This window comes from Ochotona princeps, chromosome X (genome assembly GCF_030435755.1).
Source record: "Ochotona princeps isolate mOchPri1 chromosome X, mOchPri1.hap1, whole genome shotgun sequence".
Taxonomy (NCBI): Eukaryota; Metazoa; Chordata; class Mammalia; order Lagomorpha; family Ochotonidae; genus Ochotona; species Ochotona princeps.
This window is the reverse complement of record NC_080865.1, coordinates 21,711,063-21,737,290: the sequence shown is the minus strand read 5'-3', so window position 1 is coordinate 21,737,290 and position 26,228 is coordinate 21,711,063. Positions and strand designations below refer to the sequence as shown.

At 39.0% G+C, this 26,228-nt stretch overlaps 1 protein-coding gene across 5 annotated transcripts in view; it reads right to left on the bottom strand.

Moving 5' to 3' along the window:
• Positions 1 to 26,228, bottom strand: part of DMD (dystrophin) — a 1,951,117-nt gene that overhangs the window by 196,049 nt on the left and 1,728,840 nt on the right. For all 5 annotated transcript variants that reach the window (XM_058659083.1, XM_058659078.1, XM_058659079.1 and 2 more), the window contains one exon: positions 13,108 to 13,168. In XM_058659083.1, the coding sequence (XP_058515066.1) occupies positions 13,108 to 13,168 (61 nt within the window). The remainder of the gene's footprint in view (positions 1 to 13,107; positions 13,169 to 26,228) is intronic.

Here is a 26,228-nt window from a genome sequence, read left to right as displayed (position 1 = left end):
AGTTTGTGGTGAAGGTCTGGGAGTCTTCGTGGTTGGGATCCAAGCTTCCTCCTTACCACCTGCTCCACTCTGGAGTGCCCCCCTGCTCCACGCACATGACCTCCTGTTAAGAGGTTGTCAGGATCGCACCCGATTCCCCCCTCATGCATTGGTATAGTAGTTTTATTGTTGTTTAGTGTAGAGCCTCTTTCTTGATCTAGGGTTCATTCTGGTCTATTATTTGATTATAGTTCTTTTAAGAACAGTTCCTATTAATCTGATGGAAGAGTGAGAAAATCAATCTGATCCTATATTGATAAAGCACTCACACTTATAAATTGGCACAGAGTGACTATTCAGATACAGTTTTCTCAATTTTTAGAAACATACTTTTTATCCTCTCTCTCTATATATATATCATATATATATGTATATGATTTGGTTGTTTTGAATCATTGCAAAAGGAATTATAAGAAATATTTTTTACCAAGAACTTATATAAATAAAATGCAAAGAAAATATCATTTTGCAGTAAGACAAGATATTCTGTATGTAACACATGGGGTGACCCAAATGGCTAGTGCCAATGGCTAGGGAAGCTAAGATTTATGGCCAAGGCCATAAGCACTTCACTTATAAGGCTTGAACCTTCACCACTTGCAGTTTATAGGAAGAATCACATTTCATTGTTCTGGAAAGATAGAATTCAAAAACAGAATTCAAATTCAAAGCAGGCTCAAGTAAGTGTTGCAGAGGCCCTTGCAGTGCTGTTCTAGTCCACCTGAGCTGATCATGTCCCATATTTGAAACAGATTTAACAATCTGAAGCATGAAAAGAAAAACATTATTTGGCATTAGGAAACCCCAATGGGGATGGTAGAAAGTGATGATGAAACCCTTTGTTTTCTCTGCTTACATGGAGAGAAAAAAAATATTTCTATGAAGGCTGACTAACTTTTCTTTCATTTTGGTTTTTCTTTTTTATTGCCCCAAACAGCAAGGAGTAGCTTAGATATCTGCAAGACAGCACAATCTACAGTAGCAAAGACATGGAAACAACAACCCAGATACCTGTCAAAAGAGGATAAAGAAACCGGTACATCTACTCAATGGAACACTACTCAGCTAAAAAGAATGAACACATAAAAAGAATGAAATTCTAACATTTGCAACCAAAAGGTCCCAACTAGAGACCATTATGCTCAGTGAAACAAGTCAATCCCAAAAGGACAAACATCATGTTCTTGCTGTTATAAGGCAATCTTCATGCAAAATATAAGATCAATAGCCTTTTCAACATTGTTTTTGTTGCATCTCATGGGTTTTGATATTTTTGTTTTTATTTTCATTTCTTCTAAATAGCTCCTTTTCTCCTATTAAATTCTTCAAAGACTCATAGGCCATACAGTAACATTATTTTCTTTAAGGTTTTTTTTATTTGCTTTTTCATTTCTTTAGCAACACATCGATCATCCGGCAGCATGATATTTAACTCCATGGTGTTGTAAATTATTTAACTCTACTCCTGATGCTGATTTTGTTTTATGGCTTTTCATTTAAGGGAATGTATAGTATGGAATAGAGACTATCGTATCCAGATGTGAGGTTACAATGTAGCATGCATCTATACTTCCAAATCAACGATGGACTCCCAAACTTTTAAATATATCTTAACAATAGGATGCTGGACTCTGCCATTGTCTGTGCCTGCAATGTCAGAGATACACTTAAATAGCAAAATGATGGACTTAACAACTGCTTATGAAGGACTATGCTATTGTAATAATGTGGGGAAATCAGTGGGAGGAGGGAACATGGGGAGAGGGTAAGGGACATTCTAAAGCCTATGGAATTGTATCACTAAAAAAAATACTCTATCATATCCTTCCACTCCCCCCCCTCCAAAAAAGTGAAAATATAGATTTCTCTACAAGAAATCTATCAGTGGTAGAAAAAAAGTTATCTGCAGGAGATTAATGACAGCAGAACTTAAATTGGGAGATATGACAGGGAGAAAACACCAGCATTGCAGACAAGGACTGCTAAAATAGCATTGGTGGGAGCTGCGTCAGATGTGGGAATACTACTGGCCAAACTTCCCCCAACACTACCAGCAAGTAGAAACATCCAGGCGCAAGAGATGAGACGATGACAATGATTTATAACTCGATTTTCTATCCCATTATTTGGAGTGACTCAGGTAAGCCACTAACCACCTTAAGTGGCAAATGTTGCTTCTTTATTGGACAAAAACTGAAGTTGTTATGAGGATTAAGTGACTTCTGATTAAACAAAACTGTATGTTTCTTCATACAGATGAAACAATCTATCATTTAGCATAGGCTAGGTACATGTTAAGCTTTCCTTTAATCCTTCCTAAGAGATTATATGAACTGTATCCATGAGATAATTCCTTTAGAGGAAGCTCAAAGCCACGAAAAAAGTGACCAAAAAGAAAGGAGAGAAAATAACAGCAAAAACATTCCTTTAACACAACAAAGCAGCAAGTTAAAAATTACACTTTGTACTGCCTATCTGACATGCAACAGCTTTAGGGACCAAGATGGTTGTGAAAAAGCTGAGAAAGAAAAACAGAAAAAGCAATTGAAAGTTTTAACAGGAAAGAGGCTTTTTAGTTCCATCCATCTAAGAGTTAACAGTATCACAGAAGACATGGTCACTTGCTGAATGCTGACATTGGGCTAAGCCCCATCAAGGATCTGTTCTTAAAAGCTTTCCAGATTGCTAAGAAAGGCAGAGATTTAAAAAATTTGCAGTGTGACAACACTGACTTCTGCAATGCCCACAAAGTTTATTATTTTTAAAAGAAATATATACACTCACACATGTTTATCTTATCTGTTTTTCTTATCATCTACCTATTGAGAGGCAATGTGTTAACTTTCTTCACAGAAGAAATATTAAACTCCTTCTCTCTAGGTCCAACTCCCCTTACCCTACCCGTGGAATGAAGGAGGCAAAGACTCAACAGGATTTGGTGTTTTCCTGCTGAGAAAGGGTCATTTTCTGCAACCAGGTCAATGTTCAAAGGACTAATGCTCTAAGGAAATTATCCAAAGGGGAGAGGCAGTTCAGGGTGATTAAGTTATTTGAAAATGTTGTCTAGGCTGTTGCTGACCTTTGTGAAGGGAACAGGATGCTGCTTCCCCAGGGGACAGGATAAGGAGCAATTAGAGAAGCCTTGGAGAGGTTCAGGAATGTTTGGGAATTCACACATAACCAAAATTGTGTGGGAACGCTAAGAATAAAAATAAACTAATTTGATCAGAGACATGTTTGGGTCTAGAAAATATTCTTATGTAGCTTACACTGGCCCTATCACTATGAGTGTTTTTCTTAAAAGGCCAGCCCTCAGTAACTAGTAGAAGTCAGCAAGATTTCAATTTGGTTTCAGAGGCATGAAGGGAAGGCAATTAATATTTCCTGAGTAATATTAACCATGTGCTATAAAGTAGAATGGGTATCAGGTTACATAAATTGTTCAAATAACAGAGTCAGAACCTAGTGAACTGGATTTCCCATGCAATTTATTTGGTATCACTGCCCATCTTTTTTTTTTTTTTCTAGCACATCATCATATAAGAAAGAGGAGGCTAGGGCAGGCCTTTTGGGCTAATGGTTAAGGTCCTGATCAGGAGGCCTTTGTGCCACATGTGGGTGTCTGCCTTCAGTTTCTGGACTTCTCTTGACTCCACTTCCCATCAGTGTGGATCCTGGGCAGAAGAGGTGATAGCTTAGGCAACTGGGCTCCTGCTACCCACATGGAAGTCCTTGATTGCACTCAGCTTCAGGCTTCAGGCATTTGAGGGGCGGGTGAGCCAGTGTCAGGCTCTCTTGCTCTCTCTCTCAAATAAACAATAACAGTTAGTGAGATGGGCATTTTGCCTAGTGGTTAAGATACTCAGGCCCCCTACTGAAGTAGCTTGGTTTGATTCCCAGCTCTGGCTCCTGACTCCAACTTCCTTCAAATGCAGCTACTGGGAGGCAGTAGCCATGGCTCAAGGAATTGCCCTGCTGCCATGCATGTGGGAGACCTGGATTGAATTCCTGGCTCCCACCTTTGTAAGCATTCATAGGCATCTTGGGGAGTCAATCATTAGATTAGAGCTCTCTCTGTAATTCTTTGCTTTCTCAAATGAAAAAGAAGTACATTAGAAGGTACATGACTTAGAAAGGAAGAAAAAGAAAATGATTAGCTAAAATTGTTTATTCCTTTGGGAGAAACAAAGTTCAGCATGCTTTGTGCTTGTTTTTGTATTCCCCAAACACCAAGAATGAGAAAAAGTTACCTATGCTTTATGATGCGTATGACAACAAGTATTTCTCATCTCTACACAACATATTTTACCAGCTACAGATGTATGTGTATATGCTGGCACTTTTAAGCATTGAATTTAAATATGACCTACAGGATGTTACTATGTTTTTTCTGTAAAATAAACTTTTAATATCTGTGACATTCTTCTAAAACAGTGACTTCTAGATCTCGGGCACAAATGAAATCCTGTGGATAATGCGTAGTGAAAGTCAGTGGTTGATCAATTTAAAGCCCTGCTGATCACTGGAAAACCAAAAGAAGTCTCACAAATGGTATTCAGGAAAAACCCAAGTTCCTAGTTCTACTGAAACAACACAAGCCAGAGCTCAGAATGATTTCAGGTGTCATCTAGTTCTATTGTCTCAGGGTCAATACAGGAATGAGTTTCAGATGAACTGAATTATAGCCCCGCTAATATTGTTCAAGACAGAATAGCAATCTAGAACTCAGACTTCAGTATGTACTATTCAGACACACATGTTAAGGATTGCCTTTGAGGCACCCAATTTCAGAAGGCATGAGGAACTCTGTCAAAGACTGAGTATACCTTCCAACATTCAAGTTGATGTCTAGAGGATGTGAGAGCCGTATTCAAGTGAGATATCTCAATGGACAAACACTGAACTTTTTTGAAGGAACTAGGAAACTGAAGGGCACAGAGTAACCGGTAAATGTTCATTCATTCCATCAAATATTGACTAAGCACATGTTTCTTCTGAACCCCCATAGAAGAAAAAGTAATAAAACAGCTATCATTATGCAGCCTGTCCTTTCAGTTAAAGGTTCTTATGAGCCATAAGTATTTATGAAACTACAAGGAAGGATGTGAGATTCTTTTGTTAACCTACGAGGCACAGATGTTATCAACATCTGCATCTCTTCCAACAAGATCTACAAAACTAAAGTCCAGAATCAATATGTCATGGTGCCCCATTCGCTCTGAGTTTAAAATCTTAGCCTGTTTTCCTGATTATATCATTAATTAGACATTACTGACTACTGATTCATTGTGGTTCCCGAATTTAATGAGACTCAGCTCAGATGACCTTTGGAACTATCAAACCGTGGGGAAGCAAGAACAGCCAAGAAGATTGACCTCTGGTTATCTTTGTGTTAAAGTCTTGTGAAAAGTCACAGAATTGGGATGTTGGCAGTAGTTTCAAAACCGTAACCACTTGGAGATATTCACCAGCATCCTCTAAGACTGACAGCTCAAATTAGGCACTGATTCTCTTTAACATCCACTTCCCATCATCAGTGGTGTTATGGTTCAGCTAAAAGGTTTAATATGATTTGTCCTTTGTATCCTGAGAAGACTGATGGTGCAGTGAGCATCCTCAAGGGTAAGATGAAGATTCATGCTCATTCTTCTGGAGAACTGTCACAAATAATTTGTTTGAAAGTCAATATTCATAAAATTGGCATTTCTGGACAAGGAATGGCAAGTGATATCATGTGATTTGGCCTCCTTAGATGACACAAGGAGAAAACCGAGCCCCGGTGAAAGAAGATAAGTAGCTGAAAACAGATCAACCAATTAGTTAAGAGCAAAGCTAGAACTAGAGTGGAAGTCTTCTGATACCCAGCCTATTTAAAAGTCCCACCACTTCATATTGCCTTGTCAGCTGCTAAAATGTGTATTTTGAAGAAAAAGAACACATGAGAAGGACCTTACAGAAACAGCCTAAAATTAAAAGTTACATGATGTGTTCACAGTCTATGAAAAACTATGTCAATATTCAACCAATTTTCTAACTGAATATCAGAAGACTGGTATCAGAACAATGAGGTATCAGCAGTGAAAAATTATGGGATGCTTTCCCAGTCAGATATTACAATATGGTGCTATTTATAACAAAACCATCTTATTGTCAGAAGATGTACCCACTGGAAATCGGCTAACAGAGATATTATTAAGGATGTTGATTGCCTTTAAAGCTTTTCATAGATAATCATTATTTCTTTTGTATATAAATACAGGTACTGAAAACTCAACCAATTCAAAGTAACAAATAAACCAACTCAAAATTGAATTACAGTGACTCCTGACGCAAAAGAAGCTGGAGCAAAAATGAGAGAATTGTATGATTTAACCATGGGAGGTATTTAGAATCAGAAAAAACTTCCCAGAAATTAGTAAAAGGAGACAATTCAGGCTGTATTTGGAGCTGGTATCAAGACTCATCTGCTACTGTATTTAGGGACAACTGGTACTAGAAAGCAGAGTGACATCCAGGAGTCCAGACCAGAATGCAGTATGCCACGATGCAAAATAATATATAAATACAAAAAGGAAGATTCTAACAGAGAGCCAAAATTTCATGCAGAGTCAAATACTCACCCTAGCAGAGCTACTGCAATGGTAGGCCCTAATGAGACAGTAGAGTCTGAACCCAAACAAGCCATTCTGTGTGCAGACAGAGCAACACTAATAAGAAATTGAACTGGCTGTTGATGCTAGCCAGGGAGGTTTTACATTGCATTTTGCTAAGGCAGGTACCATCAGAAAGTTGGGAACGACAGAGATGCAATAAACAGTTGTAGAAACACACCAAGGATTGAGAGCAGAGAAAAGGGCAGAGCAAGGTCATCAGGCAATGTCTGTAGCAACATATAAACAGCATTCAACAACCTCAGCAGGAAAAGACACACATTCCCTAGGACATCGGTTGTTCCTTGAGCACTGCCTGCACAAAAAGCTTAACAGTTAATATTGTCACTGAATGCCTGCTTTTCACTCTTCTATTAAGTGCTTAGGAGATATTTAGAAAGGGAATGTGATGAAAATCATTACTGTGAGTCGTGTTGGCAGGTCCACTACTGAGTTTCATTAGTGAATTCCTCCTAATACGTAGCAACTACAGCGTCTTTGAAGGAGGAAAGGTCCATCTTGCCTAAAAGTCAAATCCTTCCCAGGGGAAGGCTGGCAGAAATACAAGGTCAAACACCACAGCTGGTATAGCAGAAAGGTAGCAGAAAACCAACCTTCAACTACAAATAATATGTGTAGGACAGGTTATGACCTCATTTGGCTTCTCAAATTCTGCACCAATGGGAGACAGAGAATAGCATTTACTTTCTTCATGAGTGAGTGGAGACAGGAGACAATGTTAACAAATTTAATAACCAATATTTAGGCTGCTCTAGTCACAGCATCCCAAGGAAGAGCTGGAAAAGATCCAGGGAAAGGCAACCAGGATGATCAAGGGAAAAGCTTATCTTTCATTCAAGGACAGACAAAAAGACTAAAAAAGGATTAGAATTTCTTGAACTGGGAACATGATAATGAAAAGTGCTGTGGGAAGATGTGAGACTAAAGAGGACTCTGAATAAACACAAATGTGGACACTGAATTCCAAAGCATTTGACTAGGGTCACTCTTTGAGGTGAAGTGATTCAGACTCAAGAGAAATTAAAACATGCCTTTATTTTTACATACATGTTTACATTTATGGAACTTATTTCCAAGACTAGGCTGAGGTGGGGAATGGCAAATTTTAAGTTGCCATTGGATAAGTTTGCTGCCAATTGATTTAAAGTGCAACCTTAAAAAATTATCATGATGCATTCCTATCCTTAAAACAAAAATCACCAGGTTCACTAACATAAACAAACACTAGTGCCTTGACTGGTATAGCGCTCTAGGCTATTTGCTCTGTTGGCTTGACCCAGTGTGATATTTCTTATACTCTTTCTATGATATCTATATTAGAACATCTGACACACAAGTTTGGGATTCCTAAACTCTTGTGACAGTCCAGAATGCAGAATAATTTTCCAACTTATTAAGAAAGCAAGTGAGTTCTAGTTCTTGGCTATGTTTGGTTTACCCATATGGGAGAACGCAGCATAAAAAGGTGAAAGAAATACTAACAGAAGGCAGCAGCTGGTTAAAGGCTATTATATTGAAATTTTCATGAGTTTGACAGTAAGCCAAAAAAACTACAAAATGGCAGAGTAGAAAAGGCAGTTATAACAGGTTGAACATTGTTGGAGGTTATTTTTTTTTCAGTGGCAATGAAAGCTGTAATCAAATAACCTGAAAGAAATGCTGGCAGGAATAAGAGAGCCCCAAGGGAGAGGGAATATGAAAACTGTAACAACGATAGATGCTGTGGACTAATAAACTAGACAGACATGTAGTTTGAAGTATCAAAATCAAGGTTCTTAGCATCTTATGAAAAGCTGGTGTCAGGTTACAGCCGTAAACCATGCCTGAATTGCAATCTAGAGCAAATGATGTTGTTAATCACTTAAAATCTTCAAAGATGAGTGCACAATTCAACAACCAATTAGGAATTGTGCAGTTGATACAGAAAATTCTTGTTACATTACTAGTTTATTCTAGCACAGAGAAACAGTTTTTTTCCTTATTAAATTTTTCACTGACTCATAGGTCATACAGTAGTAGCATCATATTCTTCAAGGTTTTTGATTTTCATTTCTTCAGCGACACATCAGTCATTCAGTAGCATGTTATTTAATTTCATCTTCTATTTTCCTTCCTGTTGTTGATTTTCTCTTATGGCTTTTCCTTTGAGGGGATGTATAGTAACTGTGTAACCCAGAGTATCATATCCAGATGTGAAGCTACAATGCAGTATGCATCGACACTTCCAAATCAAAGATGGCCTCCGAATGGCACTGTTACATACATCTTGACAATAGGATGGTGGGCTGTCTGCCATTCTCTATACCTACAATGTCAGAATACACTAAAACAGCAGAATGATGAACGTATGACTGCTTATGAAGGACTATACTACTGTAATAATGTGGGGAAATGGGGGGAGGAGATTTGAGGAGGTTATAAGGGAAATTTCAGAGCCTATGGAATTGTATCATAAGATACAATCATAATTGTATCATGTGTATATATATATATACACATGCAAAAGCAATACTTACATGGGTATCCAGGCAGATATGTATAAAAATGCTTTGTATTAGCACTATCCATGAAATAGAAAAACAATACAAGTGTACTCTGACAGGAGAATGGATAAATAAATTGTGGTGTGTGTATGTAATGCAATAATAAACCTCAGTCAAAATGAAAAAAAAATCATAATTTAAAAAAAATGAAAATTTGGGCCTGGCGGCGTGGCCTAGCGGCTAAAGTCTTTGCCTTGAACGTGCCGGAATCCCATATGGGTGCCGGTTCTAATTCCGACAGCTCCACTTCCCATCCAGCTCCCTGCTTGTGGCCTGGGAAAGCAGTTGAGGACGGCCCAAAGCTTTGGGACCCTGCACCCATGTGGGAGACCTGGAAGAAGTTCCTGGCTCCTGGCTTTGGAGCCGTGCAGCACCGGCTGTTGCGCTCACTCGAGGAGTGAATCATTGGACGGAAGATCTTCTCTGTCTCTCCTCCTCTCTGTATATCTGATTTTGTAATAAAAATAAATAAATCTTTAAAAAAAAGAAAATTTATCAGGCACTAAAAAAAGTCCAGGGAAGACACTTGGTTTGGTAGCTCTGAATGCGTAGTAAGAACTCTTGAAAGGTTGTCAAGATAAATCAGAAAAGAGAAAAAATGTGCTAGTTTAAACAGTGCCATTGTAAATGTATTTTACTCTTAAATTTTGGACCAATAACGCATCTCAGATTATAAATGATGTTGACTAGAGCACGAAGTCCACTGAAACTTGGACACCAATATATGTTGCTTTAAAGATAATATTTCAAACAACAGTAGTGGGGAATCAGGAAATACAAATGATATCAATAATCTGCTATTAACAATGTACATTTTAGGAACATGTGTTATCCCTATAGACAATTTAATGTTCTGAGTTGTAGGTGAGAAATCATATAATTCTTAAAAATTTTAAGTACATGACAACTGCAGAGTATTTTCTACACAAAGTTCAAAGATATGGGTGAGCACTGTAGCATAGCTGGGAAAACTGCCACATGCATAGTTAATGGGCATCTGTTCGAGTCCAGGCTACTCTACTTGCAGTGTGGTACCCCACTAATGACTTGGGAAAAGAGTGGAAGATGGCCCCACATCTAGGCCACTGTCACCCATGTGGGAGACTCCTGAATTCGCCCTGACTCAGCCCTGATCATTTTGGCCATCTGAGAAGTGAGCCAGCAGTTGGAAAATACTTCTCTCTCCATCTATCTCTTTCTCTCTCCATCCCTTCATCCATTCCTCTTGCTGTGTGACTCTGATTTTCAAATAAGTAAGTAAATGAGTATGTTCTTTACACACACCACTGCCTTGAGCTTCAAGTTCATGATCCAGGTACATACAGGATATGTTGTTGCCTACATGTCTAGCTACACATTTTTAGGAATTTGCTTTTCTTTCTCCTCTCCTCTCCTCTCCTCTCCTCTCCTCTCCTCTCCTCTCCTCTCCTCTCCTCTCCTCTCCTCTCCTCTCCTCTCCTCTCCTCTCCTCTCTCTCCTCTCTCTCCTCTCTCTCCTCTCTCTCCTCTCTCTCTCTCTCTCTCTCTCTCTCTCTCTCTCTCTCTCTCTCTCTCAGTTAATTTCCACTTCAGCTCACAAACATGCTGGGGGAAGATACACATGTAGGGCAAGGACAACAGAACTAGGTTGGGAGTTGGTGGTTAGGAAAGATTATAAATCCTTAATGAACATCAAATAAGTAGTAATCTGAAGAAAAATGGCTTTCGTGGTTCTAAAATCACATCCACAAAAATAAGAAGTTTCTTTATTTCAGCTCATACAGGAATTGGGTAACAGTTGGGAATGCAAATCTGTGATGACAGAAATACTGATGCTGAAAATGACTGTGAAGGAAACTGAACCCCATAATATAAAGGCAGTACCCAGCATCCTGTCTGCCTCACTTGGCACAAGGTGTCTTTGACTGCCTTGATCAAAAGGAAGTCACTGACTTGAGTGATCTAGCTGATCTTACCAACTTCCTTTTTAAAAATTATTATTTTTTGATACTCCAGGATATATTTTTATTTTATTATTCTTTGATATGATAAACTTTCCTAGGTGTAGGGATTCCTCATTCCTCCTCACCTCTCTTCCTCTCCATTTTCCCCTCCCTCTATTATCTCTCATATTAAAGTAGCATAGTAGAAGCTTTACAATCGTCTAATCACTGGACTTATGGAGTCATGTACCTATCCAATAGATAAGAACATCAATGGCCAGTATTTTCCTGGGGTGATGTGGGTAGAGGAATTCCAGGTCTGGGCAGAATGTACATGCCATATACATGTAACTAGAAGCAGCTGGAGCCCACTGTCCATCATGGATTCCTTAAAGAGCATCACTGACCGTGGAAGGTCATGAGCTCTTCTGACAAAGCAGGAACTTGGACATAAGCTGATCACGCACCTGTCACCCCAATTTTCTCTATAAGAATCTTTACTCCAGACTCCTGGGGAGCCTCGGAATTAACCAATACCTGCCTGGTTCCTTGTTCTGAGCTTTCCAATAAAGACCTATTTTCCTCCACTACCCTGATGTCAGTGATTGGGTTTCTGCATATCAGGTAAGTAGACCCAATTTGGGGGTTATACAACAATGCCTCCAACCAGTTTGGGGTGTTGTTTGGCAACATGAAGTATATGAGTGAAATGGTTCTTGAAAATACATAGTGGATGTAAAGCAATGTAGTGCATGTGCAACTCAATGTATTAGATTATAAAATATGATTTAAAAAGTAATTAAAACATAGTCTCATGTGACAAAATTACTAAAGTATCAGAAAACCAATACAGCTAAATTTAAAATAAGGAATTTAAGAAGTAGAACCAATGTAGGAAGGATTTTGAGAGACCTCACCCAGGAAAATTTAGTAAGACAAAAGGTAAACCCCTTTCTTAAAGGATGTATGTCTCCTTGAGGAGGTGAAAGAATCCTTTCACCCCTATTCTTCTGCATTATCAAAATAGAAGCACAAAATCAAATTTGTTGAGAACTGTAGTAATGAAGATCTAGAACAGGTGTTATTGCTTTGGAACTGGATTATGAAGAATTGATGGACAGCGGAAGAATAAAAACAGACTCAACAAAAGATGGCAGGCTGAAACAAGGAAGAAGTGCTGAACATTTCTGAGACTTATGGCAGGAACAAAATCAAAGACTTCACCCGTTATCAAAGATTATTTTATCAACCCCATTAATAGTAATTGTTGGGGTAGCCAATTCCAAGTCAAATTAATGTTAGACTCTATTGCACAACTGAGGGAAGACTAGTAAGGTATAAAGTTAAGGCAATAGCCTCTTTTCTGCCTTCCTTCTGAAGGTGCTTCTGCATTCCTTTGCCTGGCACAAATGCTTCCAGGAAACAGTAGCATTCGATCATTGTTGTTAGTTGACACTTTCTGAATACTGGTCCCCCAGCTCCTCCAATTCAGGACTGTTGGCTCTCTGTCTTTGGATCTATGATGGATTTATTCACCTAAAACAATTGCACACATATAACTGCAGAAATCTTCCATCTCTGAAGACGCAGTGTGTGAAAACCTTTAAATATATGATTTTTCCATAAACATTCACTCCCATTATCAATAATATAATTTGGAGGCTTTAATTCTATTGTAGATAATCTGTGGCCCACATTGCAAAACATCATACATGATGCATTAAATAACTTATGGTTAAAAGCAGCTCCCAACTACATCAGCAAACTGTCAGTGCTGGTTTTAGCATGATTTTACTATTCAAACTTCTTTAAGAAAGAAAGAATTAGGTATTATAGGCCAGGCTAATGTCACATTATAAGCATAAATTCATTTGTGAGTATATAGATTAGCTATGAAAAATGCTCCTTTAAGAATGTGATTCTTTTAACTTACTTGATATAGTAGGGCACTTTGTTGGGTGAGATGGCTCTCTCCCAGGGACCCTGAACAGAGGCTGAAAAAGAAAAGAAAAAAAAAAAGCAAGTAGGTCAAATTCACTGCAAACAGGAAAGACAACATTAATCTCCAGAATTACAATTTTACACTGATATTGGTCTGTTTGCTCAGTTGCCCATGAAGACAGGACGGATTAACCTGCTGTTCTGAAATTTCTGTCCTAATCTAAGTGAAATTGAACTCATTCAGGCACAAAGATAAATGTGAAGGGAAGGGGGTGAAAAACCTACCCTTTCCATTGCTAACCCCATATACCAGATAAGAACCTGAGTGAGCCGACCGACGGGTTTCTTATGTCTCCATTGGTAATGCTGTTCACAACACTGTTGCCCCTACTCCGCTCTTTGTTTTTTTCTTTTCTCCTCTCCTCTCTGCTTTTCTCCTCTTCTCTTCTTCCCCTCTCCTTCTCCTCCTCTTCTCTCTCTTTTTTTTGCCATTTGGCTAGATTTTATTAGCTTAGCACCTGAACTACCCTTCTATGATCTGCTTACATTCCAATTTATTGAAAGCAGAAGACTATGTGTAATACTCCAGAATGTTCATTTTTATTTAGTTTAAAGAGGATTCAAATTCATTTATTCATTATGTGCTTCATGGGTATCTCAAAAATGGTAGCCAAACAGCATAACTTTAGCAAAAAAGATAATCCATAAATGTTTATGATTGTTAATAAAAGTTTTAATAAGCAAATGTATATATACATATATATATTTAAAGACTTGTTTATTTTTTTTCTATTGGGAAGTCGGGATTACAGAGAGGAGAGACAGAGAGAAGGATCTTCCATCCCAAGTGGCTGCAACGGGTGAAGCTGAGCCAATTCAAAGCCTGAAGCCAGGAGCTTCTTCTAGGCCTCCCATGTGGGTGCAGGGTCCCAGGGCTTTGGGCCATCCTTGATTGCTTTCCCAGGTCACAAGCAGCAAGCTGGACGGGAAGTGGAGCAGCCAGGACATAAACTGGCTCCCGTATGGGATCCCAGAGCATGCAAGGAGAGGACTTCAGCTACTTGGCTATTGCATCAGACCCAAAGCAAGTACATTTTTAAGATAATAACTAAAATTGAGATTATAGCAGTTTATATTAGGATGCAATAACAACAGTTTTCACATGCTCTGTGACATGTACTCACACATATGCTCAAATATGTGTGTTCATGTGTGTGCTACATGTATTGGGATTTCTTTCTATGATGACTTTAACAACCAAATCAAACATCTTAAAAATGCCGTCTAAAATTGTATTTTTTTGTGTGTATTTGAAAGGCAGGCAGAGACAGAGTCAGAGTCACACAGAGAGATCTCTTCACCTGCTGGTTTACTCCCCAAGCACTAGCAATGGTTAGGTCTAGGTCAGGCAGAAGTCAGGAGTCAGGAGCTCCGTCTCAGTCTCTAATGTGGGTGGCAAGAATCAAGCTACTTGAGCAGTCACCTGCTAGTTTCCCAGGGTGCACTTTAGTAGGAAGCTGAGGCAGGACCAGGAATTGAACCGACAAGATTCAATATGTTGGGCGAGAATCCCAAGCTGCAGGTTAACCACATACCCATCATGATCACCCCCTCCTTTTTTTTTTTTTTTTGATGTTTAAATTCTAGGTTTTTTTTTCTTTTTCTAAAGCCATAACTCCTTAACATTGTTTGAAGCCCTGGGAATTTTAGGAATATATGCCATTATCAAAGATATAAATACAAGCATTATTACTGTTGAATGAATGTACATGTATACATCTTAAAATTATTTTAATATTTAATATTCATTGACAGATTAGATATATTCCTAAGAAAACGAAGACATTCTCCACCTCCCTCCCTTCCCCTATGCATCTTTCCTGACTTTTGATCCTGCTAATAATTTGAAACACAACTGATATCGACCATTATTTCCTCCTATGAAATGTTCCCTTCTAAATTAGTCTCATAGTAAATTCACTTTACAATGTATGAAGATGTAAAGAAACGTCAAAGCTAATACATCCCAGGCTATACTGCATAATATAAAAGAACAGCTTCTAATAAAGTTAACTTCACCCACTGTCAGACAATAGCAGGGTAATGAAACTCCAGCTTCTTTGTTATATATGGAGTAATGGAGGAATCCAATCAGCCAACCCTTTAATCAGACATGATGCTTTGTAGGCTGGAAATGTGTCATCTAATGAATGAATTTGTATTTAGCTGCTCATTATGCTTTGGCACTTCGGTAAGCAGAAATTCTTAATATGGCGAAAGAAGACCCTGATCTACTGCTTGGAAGGTACCCCTCACCTTTAATCTCTCTGCCCTTTGTCTAATTCTCCCTTTGCCTTCTCCTTTTCCCCTTCCATCCCTAAGCAGCTTTCTTACTCCCTGCCAACCCTCCTCATGTTCTTTTCTTGCTCCCTAGGATGTGGCTCTCCTGCCCACTCACAGAGTAAATAAGACATGGTTGAAGAACTTGACCCAGACTCACTGACCTACCTGGTCACAGTTGGGGAAATCTAAAAACCCCACTCTCTCTAGCAGGCAACATGGGACAGAGGCAGAAATCACAGCTCCTGTGTGTTAGTACACCTCTTCTTAGAATCACAGCATCATAAAAGGAAGAAGAGAACCCCAGAGAGTTCTTACAGGCTGTCAGTGCCAAGCCTATGAATGGAGAAAGAGAGAAAAACCTGGCGGGTTCTTTCCCATAGGTCACTATGGCCTGACACCACAGGAATTCTGCCTATCATCCCTAGGCAATCATTTATCATTCTGATGGTCTAGAAATTCTTTCTAATTTCAAGATGCTGCATATGGCTTCTGGTAGCAAAAGAGTTACTTTAGATTCCCTGTACTTTGGCTCAGCTGCTCTCAGAGAGAATGCACTGGAACAGTCTGCTGGCAGCCTGGCCTGGCTAGGGGATTTCTGTTTGAAAGAAACAACCTGCAAGTCGATAATCTAGCAAGAGACAAGAGACATTAGTGGAACCAGGCCAATCTACTGTGAGCAATAACAGAGGATCCATAGTTGACTTTACATTATTAAACATAAAAGGGAAAAAAACCCACCAATCACACACCAGAGGAATTATCAGAATATGCTTGAATTAAATAGTTGAAAAAATTTAGAGGATTTTAAAAAAAATTAAGATCTAGATTAAATATGAACTTTTCAGGATTTATAACAGGAGTTCTTGACTGCTAACATTTTTCCTAAAAATAATTTTAAAAAATGCCTTGTCATCACATGGAGCTGTCAAAGAGGTCTGATGGTGTGTTTCAGTGCATTTCCCCCCATGAAAGACACTTTTCTCCCTCTGACTTACAGTTCACATATTAACCTAAGCAACCGCGTCATGGTCATCATTTCAAACCCTCAAGTTTTATGCTTAAAAGTGTCCATGATACAGTAAAAAAAGAATGGCAGAAAAAAAGAACGAATGATGAACAGAACAATAGATTCCTCCCTTCACTTCTCTGTCCCATCATCACCACACACACTGGTATCTCTTGCTTTACAAATGACAAACAATGGGAAGATGGTTGTGTTGGACTGGATGCAAACCTCTTTCTTCAGAGACTGTTAAAGGGTTGTTGGCAATTTCATTTGGAACTGCCAGATAACTCTGGTCTTGCATTTATTTAGAACTTGATCAAATAAATGGTAACTCTCATAAGTATGCCCCAGAATTATCATTTCATTTCTTGCACTAGTGCTGACACCAACAACAGTTCTGTCTTATCTCAGTGTGCCAGTGGAAGCTTGCCATTGCTCACAAAGCTAGCCTATGCAATAGACATGCACATCTTTCATGCCTGATGTGTCCATTTTAAGTAGTCCATCAAAAGCAGATTTATTAGTAAATAGTTTTTATAAGACACCAGGCTGTCCTTGGCTATTTTCTTATACAGATGTTTCTATAACCACCCCATGTAATTCCAACACAGCTTTGTGACTCAGATTTGTGAGTGCAAAAATCATCCATTATCATATGGCACCAGCACCATGGAATATTGTCTACTGAATTTAAATAGCAAACTACGTGTGAGTTTCTTTATTCTAAAACCAACCTCGGAATTTCCCCTTGCATTACAGATGCAGTATGTTATTAAGAGCAAGAAAGGGTACCAATTCTGCCTTCAAATGTTTTGTCTCCCTTGAGGTGACAGCATTCAATACTGTGCCCAAGCAGGTTTTGAAAATCACAAACACAGGCCACATTCAGAAGTTCCTATTCTAAACAGCGTTTTTAATGCATGATGAACAGAATGTGCCAAGTGATTACACCCTGGTGATCAGCTATATTTTAATCAATACAGGGCCCTAACCAGAAAATTAGAAACAATTGCTAATATTATGTAAACAAAGCCAAAAGAGCACTTTCTGGAATTTTGGCCCTACATTTTTATTAATCTTTTCACTTTTCACTTATTCTTGGGGTCTGGAGTTTGATAAAAGAATGGTTTCAAAAAAAATAAAGAGCACATAAAATAAAAAGATAATATCTACTGCTGATAAAACAGAAAGTTCACTTCTGGGGTTTGGAAAATGGCAATAGCGAGGTTCCACTGGCCTCTGGCACTTGAAACCATAGACATATGTAAGTCCTAATAATGGTTTCATGGATATAATTATTGGTATAATGAGAAACATTTTTAAAAAACATTTTTACTAGAGGCAGATTTTCAGAGACAAAAAGAGACAAAGATCTTTCATCCACGGGTTCACGTCCCAAATGGCCACAGTGGCCAGAGCAGAGCTGATCTGAAGTCAGGAACCCAGAGCTTCTCTAGGAGACCTAGACTACATGGGTGCAGGCTCCCAAGATTTTGGACCATCCTACACTACTTTCCCACACCACAAGCAGGGAACTGGATGGGAGGTGGAGCAGCCAGAATATGAACTGATACCAACATGGGATGCCAGCACTTACAGGAGGAGGATTAGCCAATAGAGCCATTTTACTGGCCCCACAGAAACATTTTAAAAAAATATTTATTTATTTGAAAGTCACAGACAGGGAGAGATGGAGACAAGGGAGGGAGACAGGGAGGGAGAAGGAGAGAGAAGGAGGGAGGGCAGAATTCCTATGCATTGCTTCACTCCCCACATGCCCACAGTGGATGGGGCTGGGATGGGCCAACGATGGAAGCTAAGAACTCAGTGGAATCTCCCATGTAGGTGGGGTGACAGGAATATAGCTCCTTGAATGATCCACATTGCTTCCCAGGATCTGAAGCAGAGGAAGCAGGAGTCAGGAGGTACAGCTGGGGATCAAACCCAGGCACTCGGATGCAATCTGCAGGCATCTAACCATTTGACCTAATGACCACTACCAATGAGCACCATCTCTGAACCATCTTCCCATTGTCTGTCCTTTATATTCCAACTCAGGAATCTGTTTAGACTTTATTATCTTGGTACTTCCTCCATGAAACCTTAATTCAACAGATACACTACAGGTCTGTTTTTCTGTTTATGCATGTATGATGTATATAAAGACTAAGAATATTTTTCCTTCTCTGGGACCGATTTTTACCATTGGGGTTATATTACCCCGACTGAAAATATTTTATCTAGAGGAAGTAAGGGTGGAAGGAAGAAAGGAACAAGAAGTTACCAAAAACTTCTTCTGTGCCTGAAATACAATCTGAAGTAGCTCATTTTCATACTCACAATGACCTTGAGGCAGATATTACAATGTTCATTTTGCAGATGATAAAGGCATTAGGATCACATGAAACAGTATGTCTAAGGGCCTAGATAAGCAAGTAATAGATCTTAGCTTTGGTTTATTACTCAAAATGAAGTCAGATAGATGACTCAAGACATAAAGAGGAGGAGAAAGCAAACTCATTGTAGGTTTACTATGTGCCCTGCATTGCATGTTACTTAATGTTCTCTTCCCAGCTAGTAAAGAATGTGTGCAGAATTACAACCAGGTCTGTCTAGCCTTTGAAGTTTATTTTATCATGCATGCTAACAGGTAATCAGTAAATACTTGTGAAAAAATAGAGCACATAAATAAAACAGATACTGTGTCTTCAAGTTCAATTTCTATACACTATCTCCCACATCTTGATTTACCCTCTCCATCATTTCTACCAAGTGATCTGCCACAAGTGGCTTGAATAACTTCACAGTCACCATGTTGTAGGAAAGCTATTTTGAATTTCCCATAGTTTTTGTGATGATTACAAACAACTTCTTTTTATTCTGCTCAAAACTGGCCTTCCTGGATCTGTAATCTCCATCCTTGGTCTTGTTCTAAATGTCCCAAATAAATCACCTGCTGAGACACATTCATGTCCCTGAGTGAATGTGAAACATTTCCACCCAATCAAGGGCAGAAAAGCATCTCAGTTTCTAACGCAACAAAACCAAATCTATCACCACTTCACTCATTATGTAAAGAATGAAAGAAAGCAATGGTGCAAAGTACTGGTGTTATTACAGTAAATTAACAAGACATACTTCTTGAAACTGTGTATCAATTTGTCTCAGAGGACAAACTTTTCAAGGAACACATCTACTACTCCATTAAAATCAACTAACTGCTATGACCTGAATACATATTATGTGTTCAATTCCACACTAGGTATTTGCAAGCAGGGCATGGGATGGGATAATGTCAAATATAGTGGGAGAAGAGGTTCTACCATGTCCCATGTGATTAGGAACCTTATTGCTTAAGTGGATCAGGTATTATAAAGACAGACATTAAACGGTCTTGGTAGGAAACTGACAGCATGCCTAATCTGGGTACAGTAAACAGAATTCGGCTGTTCAGGCATGTTCAGGATACAGGGAAATCACAAAGGACAATATTAAAAACAGCGGCACTACACATGCATACTGGGCAATAAGGATCACACGAGGTCCCACTGAGGGCCTCTACTGGGTAGGCTCAATCTGAAGCTGCGACAAAAGGCAACTGCATTCATGCAGCCCTCACAGGATAGGCAGTATGGAGAATAGAAGTAAAAGAGAGAAGTCCAGACACTTTCTCATGTTCCTGCTATAGCATTCGTCTCGTACCTTCCCACAGGCTCTCTTCAGTCTCTCAGCCATTGGAAGTACTATTTGGAAAACATTATTCTCCTTTGTGTAGTTCTTCTGTATATGCACTAAATTTAAAATCCTTTCCCCTCATGTTCAAGGTCCTTTACATCTTTACTGCCCCTCCCCTCTTTCTCTCAGGCTGCCTTCCTTACATGAGCTCAAAGCTATCCTCAAGCCTCACCCTGACGATGGTTTTTGGCACCTGTGCTCACTGACACACAGTTGCCTGTATTATGCCCTGTCTCCTCTTTTTAGTACACTGTTCCTGTTTTATAAACTATTTTGCTTTTCTGCAGGTTCAGTTATCTGCTGGCAACCACGGTCTGAAAATATTAAATGGAAAAAATCAGAAATAAATGAGCTCTAAGTGTAAGAGTGCATGCCATTCGGGGTAGTGTGATGAAATTAAGAGCTGACACACTCTTTCCGTGTCAGTCAGCAGAGCGCATTTTAGATATATTTACATTGCATATCAAGATTGTGGTTCTCTTAATTATCAAACAGTAGTTTCATGGTGTGGCTATACCATTGCTTACTTGTCTAGTCAACTGTTGAAGCACACTAAGGCTCCTGCCAGCATCCTTTGGCAACCATAAATAAAGCTGGCATAAACATTTGTGTACATACATTTGTGTAGAAAGTTTTGTATTAAAAAAAAAGTTTTGCATTGCTCTAAGGTGAATGCATAAAGAGTGGCCTCGAACTGGGCCCAGAAGTTAAGCCAAAGTTTGCAATGCCTGTATTCCATTTCAGAGTGCCTGGGTCAAGATCTGGCTCAATGAGCTAGATCTCTGCCAAACACATTGGAGACTGAAAGTAAGCTCCAGCCTTCTAGCCTTGACCTAGCCAAGGATTGGCTGTTTCAGGCATTATGGGAGTAAAACCAGTGGGTAGGAAATGTCCTTTTCTAGCTCCACCTTGCAAATAAATGCAGTGAGATTGCTGAGTTACAACCAATTTTTAATAGCTAAACAATATCCCATTAATGGGTACACCATGATTTATTGAAGAAATTCCCTTCTTGGAATACTTAGGTTGTTACTAGTTTTCAATTGTTGTAAATAAGGCTACACAAAGAACATCTCTGTAGATAAACAGCTGTACACATTTTTGTTAATTTTCTTAAGCAAACTTCCTAGAAGTATATTTACTTGATTAAAGGCCCTGAACATTTAAAGGGGATTTTATATAAATTATGCTCATGCCAGCAGAAGTCTTCCTTTATTGATCCAGGTGAAAAGAGAAAAATCCATTTTTGTGTAGGTCAATGGCATTTTAGTTGATATAATTCTCAAGGCACATTAGATATACTGCTTGATACAGTGGATTATTTGAGAACATGCCTTTCAAACCTCCTTCTCCCCTGACAGATAAACTCTTTGAATTTAAAAAGACTCTCAGTATATTGGCTTTCTGTTTCAAACACCAACTCAGCATCCTGAGATCAAGTGGACTGTCCAGAGCATAGATTCGTAAGAACTGGATTTGAGTCCAGACTCTGCCACCACTTTATAGTCTTAGTCTTTTTTCCTCCCTTAGCCTTATTCTCCCTATTTGCAAAATGGAAATATATTTCCCTCATTGAAATGTTGTCAGGTAAAATGATGAAATTGCTTTGTAAAAGCTTGATTACTATACAAATACTCTTTTTTTTTTTTTTTTCTTTCTTTCTCCCCACCCCTCCCCAAACCCTCCCACCATGGTGGATTCCTCCACCTTGTTGCATAACCACAGTTCAAGTTCAGTTGAGATTCCCCCATTGCAAGCATATACCAAACATAGAGTCCAGCATCTTATTGTCCAGATAAGTTCAACGGCTTCTTAGGTATACACTCTCTGGTCTGAAGACAGAGCCAGCAGACTATCATCCCGATCAATTAAAAGCTCCAACATACCATCAGCAAAAATTTACATCACCATGGAATTAATTGACATAGTAACGAGCAACCAACATGGTAAAAGTAAATGCGATTTCTTATCCACCTTCTGTGACCACCTCATTGACACTTCAATTTAGGTTTATACACAACATATAACATTCATAACATAACTTGTTATACATAACATCGTGTCATCTTAAATTAAGGCAAACATGTGGTATTTAACCTTTTGGGATTGGCTCATTTCCCTTAGCATTATGGTTTCCAGTTTGGCCCATTTGGCCACAAAGAACTGCATTTTGTTTTGTTTAATAGCTGAGTAGTATTCCATGGAGTAGATGAACCATAGCTTTCTTATCCAATCCTCTGTTGATGGGCATTTTGGTTGCTTCCATGTCTTTGCAATTACTGATTGTGCTGCTATGAGCATAGGAGTGCATGTTGGTTTCTCATAAAACAAGTGTTCTGGATATATTCCTAGGAGTGCTATTGCCGGGTCATACGGTATGTTGTATTTGAGTTGTTTGAATGTTCTCCATACTGATTTCCATAGAGGCTGTACCAGCCTGCAGCCCCACCAGCAGTGGAGTAGGGTTCCCTTTTCCCCGCAACCTCGCCAACAAGTGTTGTTGGTGCTTTTATTCATATGGGCCAGTCTTACTGGCGTTAGGTGGTACCTCATTGATGTTTTAATTTGGATTTCCCTTATTGCCAGGGAACTTGAGCATTTTTTCATATGTTTATTTGCCATTTGGGTTTGTTCCTTTGTGAAGTGTTTGCCCATTTCCCGTGCCCATTTCTTGAGTGGCTTGTTTGTTTTGACATTTTGGTTGTTTTGTAGCTCTTTGTATATTCTGGAGATCAGCCCTCTATCACCTAAGTCGTGTGCAAAGATCTTCTCCCATTCTGTGGGTTGCCTTTTTACTTTGTTGATTGTTTCTCTAGCTGTACAGAAGCTTCTTAGTTTGATGAGGTCCCAATTGTTTATTTTGGTCTTGATTTCTACTGCATTTGGAGTCTTTTTTAGGAAGTGAGGGCCTACCCCTAAGTGTTCCAGTGTGTTTCCAACATTTTCTTCCAAAAGTTTGAAGGTTTCTGGATGTAGGTTTAAATCTTTTATCCATTTGGATTTGATCTTAGTATATGGTGAGAGATGTGGGTCTATCTTTTTGTTTCTGCAGGCTATCAACCAGTTGTCCCAACAGCATTTATTGAACAGACCTTCCCATTTGCCTGGGTTGTCGTTTGTCTTTTTGTCAAAGATTATTTGGCTGTATTTCTGTGGGTTCCCATCTGGTGTTTCTATTCTGCTCCATTGATCTTCTTCTCTATTTTTGTGCCAGTACCAGGCTGTTTTGATAACCACTGCCCTATAGTATGTCCAGAGGTCCGGAACTGTGATTCCCCCTGCTAACTTCCTGTTCTTGAGAATGGTTCTAGCTATTCGTGGTTTTTTGTGCTTCCAGATGAACCTTTGGATCATTGTTTCCAGGTCTGTGAAGAATGTTTTGGGCAATTTGATTGGGATTGCGTTGAATGTATATATTGCTTTTGGCAGTATAGACATTTTAATGATATTGATTTTACCTATCCAGGAGCATGGGATGTTACTCCATCTTTCTAGATCTTGTTCAATTTCTTTTTTAAGTAGTTTGTAGTTTTCCTCGAATAGGTCTCCTACATTTTTGGTTAGGTTAATTCCCAGATACTTCATGCTTTCCTTTGTTACTTTGAATGGTATCTTGCTGGTTAGATCTTTTTCCAACTTGGGGCTGTTAGCATACACTATGGCTGTTGATTTTTGTTCATTAATTTTGTACCCTGCCACTCTACCGAACTCTCGTATAAGTTCTAGTAGTCTCTGTGTTGAGCCTTTTGGCTCTTCCATATAAAGAATCATGTCATCTGCATATAGTGAAAGCTTGACTTCTTCATTTCCCATTTGGATTCCTTTGATTTCTTTTTCTTGTCTTATGGCCTCAGCGAGTACCTCTAGAACTATGTTGAATAGCAGCGGAGAAAGCGGACATCCCTGTCTTGTTCCAGATCTCAGTGGGAAGGGTTCCAGTTTTTCTCCATTCAGTATGATGCTGGCATTGGGTTTTTCATATATTGCTTTGATTATGTTGTGGATTTTTCCATCTATGCCTACCTTGGTTAGGGTCTTTAGCAGGAAGTTGTGCTGAATTTTGTCGAAAGCTTTTTCTGCATCTATTGATACTATCATGTGATTCTTGTTTTTCAGTTTTTGGATGTGGTGTATCACATTTATGGATTTGCGAATGTTGAACCATCCCTGCATTCCAGGGATGAATCCTACTTGATCTGGATGAATGATCTGTCTGATGTGTTTTTGAATTCTGTTGGCTAGGATTTTGTTGAGAATCTTAGCATCAATGTTCATCAAAGAGATAGGTCTGTAGTTTTCTTTCTCTGTAGGATCTCTGCCCGGTTTTGGGATTAAGGTGATGTTGGCTTCATAGAATGAGTTTGGAAGGGTTGCTTCCTTTTCTATTGTTTTGAAGAGTTTGTAGAGGATTGGAGTTAGTTCTGTTCGGAATGTTTTGTAGAATTCTGGAGTGAAGCCGTCTGGGCCTGGGCTTTTCTTTGTTGGGAGGTCTTTAATCACTGATTCAATCTCTGCTTCAGTTATGGGTTTGTTCAGGTTGATTGTTGCCTCTGGGCTAAGTTTTGGCAGGTTGTGTGAGTCTAAGAACTTTTCCATTTCTTGGTGGTCTTCTGATTTGTTGGAGTACAGTGCTTTGTAGTAATTTCTGATTATGTTCTTAATGGTTGTAATGTCTGTTGTTATGTTGCCTTTTTCATCTTTGATGCTGTTAATTCTTGCTTTCTCTTGTTTTTTCTTTGTCAGACGGGCCAGCGGGGTGTCTATTTTGTTTATCTTTTCAAAAAACCAGCTTTTTGATTCGTTGATTTTGTGTATGGTTTTTTTTATTTCTATCTGGTTGATTTCCTCCCTTGTTTTGATGATTTCTTGTTTCCTGTTGTGTGTGGGGCTCATCTGCTGCTGCTTTTCCAATTCCTGGAGGTGTGTGGTTAGTTCCTGTATTTGGCGACTCTCTTGGGCCTTGACATGAGCTCCAATTGCGATGAGTTTACCCCGTAGCACTGCTTTGGCAGTGTCCCACAAGTTTTGGAATGTTGTGTCAGAGTTTTCATTGGTTTCCATAAATTTTTTGATCTCATCTTTAATTTCTTCCCTGACCCATTGTTCGTTTAATAGCATATTGTTCAGCCTCCAAGAGTTTCTATATTTCCTGGGACATTTTGAATTGCTGATTTCCAGTTTCATTCCGTGGTGGTCTGAGAGGGTACATGGTATGATTCCTATCTTTTTGAAGTTATTTAGATTTGCTTTGTGTCCTATCATGTGGTCGATCCTGGAGAAGGTGCCATGCACTGCTGAAAAAAATGTATAATCTGTGGTCTTAGGATAAAAAATTCTATAAATGTCTACCAAGTCTAGTTGTTCTAATGTTTGTACGAGCTCTGTTGTTTCTTTGTTGAGTTTTTGTTTTGTTGATCTGTCTATAGTTGTTAGTGGGGTGTTAAGATCACCCACTATTATTGTGTGTGTATCTATGTCTCCCCTTAAGTCTGTAAGTAGTTGCTTCACGAAGCTAGGCGCATTGGAATTAGGTGCATATATGTTCACGATTGTAATTACTTCTTGATGGATCAGTCCCTTCACCAATATATAATGTCCTTCTCTGTCCTTTTTGATGTCTGTCAGCTTGAAGTCTAGGTCATCTGAGATTAGAACAGCTACGCCAGCCTTTTTTTCTCGTCCATTGGCATGAAATGTCTTTTTCCATCCTTTCACTTTAAATTTCTTACAGGATTTTCTGGTTAGATGTGTCTCTTGTAGACAACATATAGTTGGGTGCTGTTTGATGATCCATTCCGTTAATCTATGCCTTTTGATTGGTGAGTTTAAGCCATTTGTGTTTAGAGATAATATTGAAAGGAATTGGTTTTGGGCTGCCATGAGTGTAAGTATGCAAGTGTGTATTTGCGACTATTAGAGTTCTTGATTGGTTGACTTTTCTTGTATGGATTTTAGTGGGGAGGTCTTCCCATTTGCCATCTTTGATTTTGGTTTGTATTTTTTCTTTCTGGGTTTAGCACCTTCCTGAG